General features: G+C 51.4%; 1 protein-coding gene across 1 annotated transcript in view; it reads right to left on the minus strand.

Annotated features, from left to right (window-relative positions):
• Window positions 1–9,386, minus strand: part of ABTB3 (ankyrin repeat and BTB domain containing 3) — a 93,428-nt gene that overhangs the window by 3,284 nt on the left and 80,758 nt on the right. The window contains exons 13-14 of the mRNA XM_027769014.1: window positions 8,124–8,192; window positions 5,831–5,944 (exon numbers count right to left, since the gene is read on the minus strand). Coding sequence (XP_027624815.1) covers window positions 5,831–5,944; window positions 8,124–8,192 — 183 coding nt within the window. The remainder of the gene's footprint in view (window positions 1–5,830; window positions 5,945–8,123; window positions 8,193–9,386) is intronic.

The following is a 9,386-nucleotide window of genomic DNA, read 5'->3' on the forward strand; positions in this document are numbered from 1 at the left end:
GGATCCGGGACTTGAACTGTGGTTGACTACGTGGGAGTCCAGCGACATAACCATTATGCTAACTGCTGGTCCAGAACCTCTTCTCTTGATCCTGGTTTCTCAAGTTATAAAATGCAAGGGTGGACAGGGAGGGTGCCATGCTCTGTGGTCTCTGCCGGGCTTATCAGAAGGCAGGCGTGTTATCACACAGATGCTCACAGAGGCACAGGGTCCTGTACCTGTGAGCAATCACAGGAATGTTTTCAACTTTTCAACATGAACCCTGTTCTTCGAACCATGGAGAACACGGCTTCACTGTACAGATGGGGAAACTGAGGCTCAGAGTTGCCTATCTCTCGTTCTATGGACACAGCAATAGCCCCTACAACACTTGGCACTTGTTTTATAAATAAGCGTCACTTGGGGCCAGTGGGTGGTGTACTGGTTAAGGCACTGGACTCCCATGTGTCCAACCGCAGTTCGAGTCCTGACCCAGAAGCTTGAAACTCATGCCTGGCATGTGTGCATGCGTACCCACCCAAAATCCTGAGAGGAGAATGGAGGAGAAGGGATTGCGCCGTGGCCATCCCCCCTAGGGGGGTGATTTCTCACTGTTTCTCTGTCTCTTTGGAGAGCATGCACACCCTGTAACAAAAATATCTCAAAAAAAAAAAAAAAAAGTACCACTCAGCACAAGTGAAGGATGGCAAGAATCATAAATACATGTCCTTATAACATTTGGTAGTGCTTGTTGAATGGTGACTCCACACCAGCCATCGACCTGTCTTACACAACTCTACAGACAGAACAGGGCAGGAGCGCTCATCTAGACTAGCGGGTGGGAAATGCCACAGGCCGAATCTGGTGCGTCATCTGTTTTTGTAAATAAAGTTTTACTGGGACACGGCCACACCATTTGTTTACATATCACCTGTGGCTGCTTTTGCACTAGAGGGACAAAGCCACGCCAGTACGAAAGCGACTGCATGCTCTCCAGAGGAAAATATTTATCCCTTTACAGCCCATGTTTGCTGACCCTGGACCTAGACTGTAATTTTTATAAGGGCAGAAATCGCGTCTGACATTGTCTTATTGTATTCTGACAAGGCAGTTCCTAAATAGTGGGCACTTAATAAACTTTTGTGAATGGGCCCCTTGGTTTCTGAATCAAATTTTTTTTTTTTTTTTTAGGGAGATTTTTGCTATAGGGTGCATGTGTTTGCCAGAAAGACAGAGAGACATCCCCTGGGAGGGATGGCCATGCCACAATCCCTTCTCCAGTTTCCTCTTGGGATTTCGGGCAAGCACGCACATGTGCCCAGTGTGAATTTCAAACCGCTGGGTCTGAGATTTGAACCATGGTCGACTATATGGGTGTCCAGCGACATAACCATTATACCATCAGCTGGCTCCCTAACCCTGAGCCCTTTCCATCATGGTGCTCTGTTGAGCTGACTGCATTACTGAAATTCAACATGATGAACCCGCTTGCTCTTCTTTTCCCAAGTTGAACGACACCCTGAAAGGGCCATCAAAAGCTCCCAAGGCCTCTTTTTCATAACTGAGCTGTTCAGGACAGCTTTGATGGGTATCACAGGGGGCTGAGCCATGCATTTCTGACTTCTCATCTGTATGAGACCCCACAGCTGTCTGAGCGGTGAGATACAGCATGGAGGTACCATTGGGCCCTTGCTAACATTTGGAGCTGGGGTATCCGCATCTACATGCCTATATTTCCTGCGGTTCCAAACCAACTTTCTTCCTTTCCCACTTTTACTAAATTAGCCTCAATTTGCAGCACAATCTGCCAGTAACAGACTCCACATGGCATGTGACCATTAGCGGCACTGCAGAATCCACAGCACGGGGCAGTCATGCTTAGAAAGAGCAGAGGGGTGGCTGGCAACAGCCCTGGCTCCACGCAGCATCACGAAGGGTAGGTATTTCTGCAGAAACAAGATACACTCTAGGATGTGGCCTGGAAGGCAGAGGCAGAGGTTGGGGTCTGTCAAAGCCAAAGCCCCTCTGCAAAGGTGTAGAAATGAACGCGGCAGTTTCTCTGCCACAGGGAGTCTAGGCTGGCCTCACCAGCTGGGGCTGACGTGGCATCGGGCTGCGTTATGAACGCTCTGTGCTAACGAAGCTGCCTGCCAAGGGTTAAGGTGCGATGATGGCATGCAGGCCCACTGCCACAGTGGCAGGCCACAGAAAAGTCACTGTTGGGTTCATGGGGCAATGACCCTGAGTGACCATGGCCAGGGCATGGGCTCTCTTCTTGTATTGAAAGAGTCTTTCTGGCTGCACTTTTGCAAAGCAATTAGTTTAAAATTTTTAAAAATAAAAGTGTGTCCTGAGAAAGCAGACTTTGGTATACTGTTCACTTACCCAGAACAGTGTGTGGAGAAAGCAGGCTGGCTGTACTCTGATTCGCTGATGGCCAATTGGAAAATCATTTTTGGGTATCAAGAATTATTGGAAATATTTCAAATCTTTCTTAGGCTAGACAGTTAAGAACCTGTGTTTGGAATGAGACAAGCTGAGGATCAGATCTCGGCCTGACACTTCTGGGTTACACGTGAGAAGGACTGAACGCAGGGACGTCACAGACACTCACGCACCTGTGTTCAGCAGCGTTATTTCTAACAGCCACTAGGGGGAGGCAACTGCGTGCCCATCGCCAGCTGAGTGGGGAGACACACACAGCGGAATACTATTCAGCCCTAATAGGAGGGCATCCTGACACACGTGGCCACACGGATGAACGAACCTTGAAGATATTATGCCGAGTCACTAAAGGACAACCGTTGTACGAGGGGATTTCAAAAATGTTGTGGAAAAATGAAACAAAATGAGCTTATTTTTTGCCCCCAAAATTGAAATCCATGCATGTTTTTTTCATAATATGTATTTGTTATGAACTTTTGGGAGTCTCCATGTACGATACTACATGTAGGTCCCTCGAGTTGTCGCCTGCACAGAGACTGGAAGTAGAATGGTGGTTACCAAGGGCTGGGGAGGTGGAGAGGAGTGTGGAGCTGGGGGGAAAGGGCACAGGCGTCACGGTTACACACCAGTGTGGCCTTTATGCCACCAAGTGGCACTCTTAACAGTGGTGAACGTAATGGGCCAGAGGTGACCCAGTGGTCAAGGCACCGGATCCCACAGGGCCAACTGCAGTTTGAGTCCTGGAAAACATGCCAGGAAAGTGTGCATGGGTGCCCAAAGTCCTGAGAGGAGAATGGAGGGGTGGTAACTGCACTGTGACCGTCCCCCTCCCCCCGGGGGCTAATTTCTTACTTTTCTTGTCTCTCTGTCTCTCTCCAACAAGTGCAGGTACTTTATGGCAAAAATCTAAAAAGGGTTCAGGTAGAAATTCCTCTGTTGTGTATATTTTACCATAATCAACAAATCTCAGTACTGGCTTTGTGACCTGCAGCAAGTTATTCAGCCCCGTGCCTCAGTCTCCTTCCTATGACAGGGGACTGGGCACAGCATTGTCCTGAAAGAGTTGTGGTGAGGACTAAAATGATACAGCACAGCCATCTGCTCCGGTGCCTGCACACTCAAGGGCTCACAGAATGTTGGTCTCAGACAAGCAAGGACCATCTTGAAGGCGACCTGATTTTCACAAGGAGCCACCGAGGGCACTGTTCATGTCAGCTGTCACCCTGCAGAGCTAAGGGCAGGAAGGCATGTGCACTGAGCTCCAGTTATACAAAGGAAGGACCTTTTGTTTGTTTGAAACTAATTCCTCATTGTCACTGGTTTCATGGTTTCTTTTTTCCTTTCTTAAGATTTTTGCCATAAGGTATGGGCGCTCACTGGAAAGAGACAGAGAGAGATCACCCCCCATGGGAGAGGGCCATGCCACAATCTCTTCTATTCCCTTTTCCTGGGATTTTGGGTATGCACCCACATGCACCTGGTGGGATTTTCAAGCCACCAGGTCCGGGACTTGAACTGTGGTTGGCCATGTGGGAGTCCAGCACTTTAACCACTATGCAACCAGCTGGTCCCTCATGGTTTTTTTTAGCAATTATTATTATTATTTTCTTTTTTGCAGAGGTTTTGGCTATAGGGTACGTGAACTCATCAGAAAGACAGAAAGAGAGAGAGACAGAGATAGAAAGCGATAAATCACCCCCCAGGGGGATGGCCACAGTGCAATCTCTCCTTCTTCCATTCTCCTCTTGGGATCTTGGGCATGCACGCACATGTGCCTGCATGACTTTAAGCCACCGGGTCCGGAACTCGAACCACAGTTAACTACATGGGAGTCCAGCGATATAGCCATTACGCCAACTGCTGCCCCCCTTTTTAGTAACTATTAATCCCCTGGTGCTCAGCACATGAACAAGACTAGTGGCTTCTGAACGAATTATTTGACTTCCTTTGGGTCTGGTCTCTAGACCTGAGAAATGAATTGGGTCAAACCAGTGGTTCCTGAAAACTGGAGTGAAGATTGTCCTAGGACTAATGTCCCCGTAGGAGCTGGTTAAAAACACAGATTTCTGGTCCTCCTGGGGGGACGCTACTATGGTCATATGTGTGCACATGCTAAGGGACTAAAACAGGTATTTAGAAAGCGCCCAGGAGAGTCTGGTCTGTGGCCAGGTGTGGACGTAGAGGACCACGCCCACGCTGACAATCTGTTCTCAGCCTTGACCGCATCTGAGAATCGCATGGCGGCTACCTTTTCCCAGGTCCCACCCCCAGAGGTTGTCCAGTTGGTCTGTGGTAGGTCCCAGGCCCAGGGATTTTAAGTGTGCACCCAAGTGGTTCTCATGTGCAGCTTGGAGGACAACTCCAGACCAGTCTCTCCCCCGTGAGTGGTGCATCGGGATCAGCAGAGGGAGGCGTGATACCACAGATGGGTAGGCCCCACCTGATTCCGAAGGGCTGGGTGGGGGCCCCCAAAACGTACATTTTTATCTTAAAGAATTATTTTATTTTACTTCCTCTTTCTTTCTCTTTCTCTCTTTCTTTTTTTAGTTTGATCAGATTGAGACAGAGACAGAGACAGAGAGCGGGGAGAGAGAGAGAGAAAGGGAAAGTGAAAAAGCAAGCTGCCAGGTCCGGGACTCGAACCACGGTCAGCCATGTGGGAGTCCAGGGCCCTTAATCACCATGCCATTTGCCGGCCCCCAAAACGTACATTTCTTCTCTCTTTTTAAAAGACTTGCTGTAGGGTAGATACATTTGCCACAGAGAGAAACGGAGGGAGGGAAAGTGGAAAGCACCTTGCAGGCGGAGGCCACACCGCAATCCCCTCTCCTCTCCCTTCCTCTTAGGGTTTTGGGCACTGATGCACACGTGCCTGGTGTTTTTCAAGTTGTACAGTATGGGACTTGAACTCAGGGGACCACATGGGATCCAGGGCCTTAACCACCACATGACCTGCTGGCCCTCAGACTTACGTTTCTGCCAAGTCCCCTGATGATGCTGATGTGGCTGGGCCCGAGCTCATACTCTGAGAACCGCCGATCCCACGCCTTGCTACTCAAAGGTCACTCAGACCAGCAGCTGACATCACCTGGGCGCTCTTAGAGAAGCAGAACCCAGGCCCAGCCCAGGCCTGTGGAAGTGGAGTCTGGTGTGATGCGTGTGCACATTAGAGTCCGGGAAAGCACTGTCTGAGGGTTCACTTCCGAGTTCCTCCTTCCTTGTATGTTGGAGGGAGGGAGGATGAGGGCAGCACCTTCGCTAGAGCAGGACACGGACCTTGTGCAGAGTCTGGAGGCTCAGCCCTGAGTGAGCGATCCCCGCAGCAGCTCTCTGCCCTGCCTCAGGGTGCCCCCCACCCCCGCTTCAGCTCGGCCACGTGTGGGGGTGGCGAGAACGGGAGGGTTACCTTGGCGTGGTTGTAAATGTCCACGCAGTTGTCGGTGTTGATGCTCTTTGCACAGATGATCTCACAGTGTCGCTGCAAAGCCTCCAGCTGGAAAAACTTCGCAGCAGACAGAAGCTAAAAGCCACAGAAAGCGCCTGTTAGACGTTGGGAGGTGCCAGGAAAGGGGTGACAAGGAAATACAGTGGTGACAAGAATCCCCGTCTTCCACAGAAGTGTCACAGGGGAGGCATGGGAAATAAAGCACAAAGGGGACCGGGCTGTGGCACAGTGGGCCCACATGGGTAGGTCCTGGGTTCGGGTCTCAGAATCTCCTTGAGCACTCTGGGTTCACGGGGGCCCACAACCTGGGCTGGCTGAGCCTGGGGGTGGATCACCATTCTAAGGCCTCGTTAGAAATATCTGACTGTCTGTCTCTCAAGGAAGAAATAAATAAACTTAAAAAGGTAAAAAGTGCAATAAATAAAGCACAGGGGAGCAAGACACAGCGAGTGAGCTCTATTATGGGAAAGGTGGGAGCTGGGAGGCAGTGAGCCAGATTCGGCCCCCAACACCTAACGTTCTTACCCAGAATAAGAGTGAATAGTATTATTTAGCAGGCCGGATACTGATGAGACTCATTCCCTCTGTTGACCACTCAAATGTCACCTCCTCAGAGGAGCCTCTCAGACTGCCCAGTCTCGGGTGGCCTTCCTCCGTCAGTCTGTCCTTCACCCTGTCGTACCTGTCCTCACACCAGACATGATGCCACGCTGTCTCTCTTATTAAAGAGACAGTTCCAATCATGCCTGAATCCTGCCCTGAGTCCAGCGCAGGCGTGGTGACCACGGGACGTGCTCAACAGATGAGGATGGGAGTGGTAGGCTTTGGGGAGGGCGGAAAGAACTAAAAGCAAGATGGCCTTTGGGGAAGGGGTTGGGCAGGGTGGGTGGGGGGATTCAGCTGCCTTTTATTATAGGCCCTCCTGTATGATTGACATGATTGAAATGGAATTGATTACTTTGCTTTGAAAATAACTGCAGACGCTGCGTTTGTGTGTGTGCTGGGAGACGGGTGGGTGGGGTGGAGGACCACAGGAGGTTTCAGAGTTAGAAGGTAAAGTGGCCTCGATGTGAATGCTGCCCTGCGGCAGTCGCCAAGTGCTGAGCACAGTTCCAAGCACCGTATAAGAACTTCACAGATCCTCTCCCGGACCCAGCGCGGTACAAGCTGTTATCCTCAGTTTACAGGCAAGGCAACCGAGGTGCAGAGGTTAAATAACATGGCCAAAGTAACACAAGTCAAAGTGGCAGAGCCTGGATTTAAACCCAGTCTGGCCACGTTTTAACCACCATGCGGGGTTCTCCTCCTGAGCAACGGACTTCAGACACCCGCAGGGACCTGGCTGTTCTGCTGAGGACCACTGCGGTGACTTTCGGCTTCTGGTTCAAGTTCCCAGCTTTGAGTGGGAATATGACAAGAGTTCCACTTCTGGAAAGACACGGGGAAATCCTGGCCTTTGACAGAAGAGCCCAGAACCCAGGCTCCTGGACGTGGGGTTGGGATGGTTCAATTCAGACCTGGATGGGGGCAGGAGAGTGACCCAGGGAGGGAGGCCCCTCAGGAAAGCTGGCTAGAGTCTGTAATATGCTCTCTGCTTCCGCATCTTGGAAGAACTGACAAAGGTTGATTTGAGGAGTGTTTTAAGGGTATTTTAAAAAAAATGACAAAGGAGAGGGATGGACAGTGGCACAGTGGGATGTGACACTCCACAAGGCTGGCCCACGTGGGAGGGTTTGCGGTTTGAGTCTGGAGACCTTACCAGGTGCCTGCGATCTGAGGCTGGCTGAGGCTGGGGGTGTATCGTGGCTTTAGGTCCCATTAGGGGTACTATCTATCTTTCTAGCTCATGGAAGAAAATGAAAAGTAAATTAAAAAAAAAAAAGAGGGAGAAGGAGCTGTTTAGGACATTTCTTGGTGGTGATGTCAACGCTCTGGAGACCAGAGACAGAGCTAGCCTCAGGCTTTTCAGTAACTGTCCCTCACCTGTCCTCTACAGCCACCCTTGGTGGCTACTGACAGGATGGGGACTAGCTCACAAGTACCCCACCTCTCAGGGGAGGGCTCTGAGGAGATGCCCTTCCTGGGGGCAGGACAAGGAGCCAGGAAGAAGCAAACGCCCAAAAACCTCACCCAAATGAAAACCCCGCACTGCTCCCTCCAGCTGTGGCTGACACACACAGGGTCCCAGGTTTACAGAGGTGCTGCTCTCCCAAGAGAACCGGGACAGGCCAGCGCCGAGGGACCCCTTACTTACCTCCATTATCTCGTTGTTTTTAATGAGAAGTGATTCAGGGCCGCCGTAGTAGAGGCACTGCATGACCAGCTGAGGAAAGACACAGAACGTGGGGTGTCAACGGCGCAGACACAGCCACCCGCACACCCGTGGGCACCAGCCCAGCCCAGGCCAGTTCTAGAGACCATTCCAAATGGTGGCCCGATTCCGCCAGAGCCCGAGAGTCCACCACCTCATGGGGAGTTCATTGTGAACAGCTGCATGGGTCAGAGATCTGACAGCTCGCTGTTATCTGTCTCCCTGTGCCTTCTAGGCCCTGGCTCCATACCCGCCCCCAGGGCCCAATGACGGCCCTACACTCTGTTCGTGAAGGTCTTCCCCATCTACTACGAGTAGTCACAGGTTGTCCTCCCACCTGCTCTGCTGCTGGGCCTGCTGCCCACATGGCCTGGCCTAAGAAAACCATCCCCAGGGGCCGGCAGGTGGTGTGGTGGTTAAGAGTGCTGGACTCCCACCTGGACTCCCACATGGCTGACTGTGGTTCGAGTCCCAGAGCTCACCAGCTTTCTCACTTTCCCTCTCTCTCTCTCTCTTGCTCTCACTCTGTCCCTTTCTGGTCAAATTAAAATGAATAAATAAATAAAGTTAAATAAAATACTTCTTAATAAAAAAAGAAAGGAATGAAGTGACCATCCTCAGCCGATCATTCCCGGGGAACCTGGCCCAGCTGGACTTGAAGCCTCTAGTTTAAATCCTACACGTGACCCCTGGGACCACCTGCTCCTTATCACTAAGTGACAGGATCCAGGATGAAGCTATTAGGGGCCCAGGGTGTCTGCCTCGCTCATAAGTGAATGGTCCGAGCAGCTCTCCTCTGTGCCTGTGACCCGGGGCCTGAGAGTCGGCAAAGTCTGTCCTTGAATACCATGAGGCCCGCGGCTATGTCTGAATTTGTATCCCCCCCCCCCCCCCCCCCCCCCCCAGGCTGGCTCTTTAAAAAAAACGGCCACGAAGTGTGACTCTTTCTGGGGCTCTACGTGCTCTCCGGTGTGCTCCGGTGCCCTCCACTCCCTGCAGTCTTCTTCGCCTGCCTGACAAATGGGCTTTACCAGCCTGACGAGGGCAGCTGTGTTGGCACCGTCTGAGAATGGCTGGGTCCTTTTCGAACACCAAGAAAGGAGTCTGCACTGGGCTTCTCTGAACGGTCCCTTCAGGTTTCGCTAGTCTGACCGGTTTAGGACAGTGGTTAAGCACAAGGCCCGGGCCAAGTGGTGCTGCAGCAGG

This window comes from Tupaia chinensis, unplaced genomic scaffold (assembly GCF_000334495.1).
Source record: "Tupaia chinensis unplaced genomic scaffold, TupChi_1.0 Scaffold148234_1, whole genome shotgun sequence".
Taxonomy (NCBI): Eukaryota; Metazoa; Chordata; class Mammalia; order Scandentia; family Tupaiidae; genus Tupaia; species Tupaia belangeri.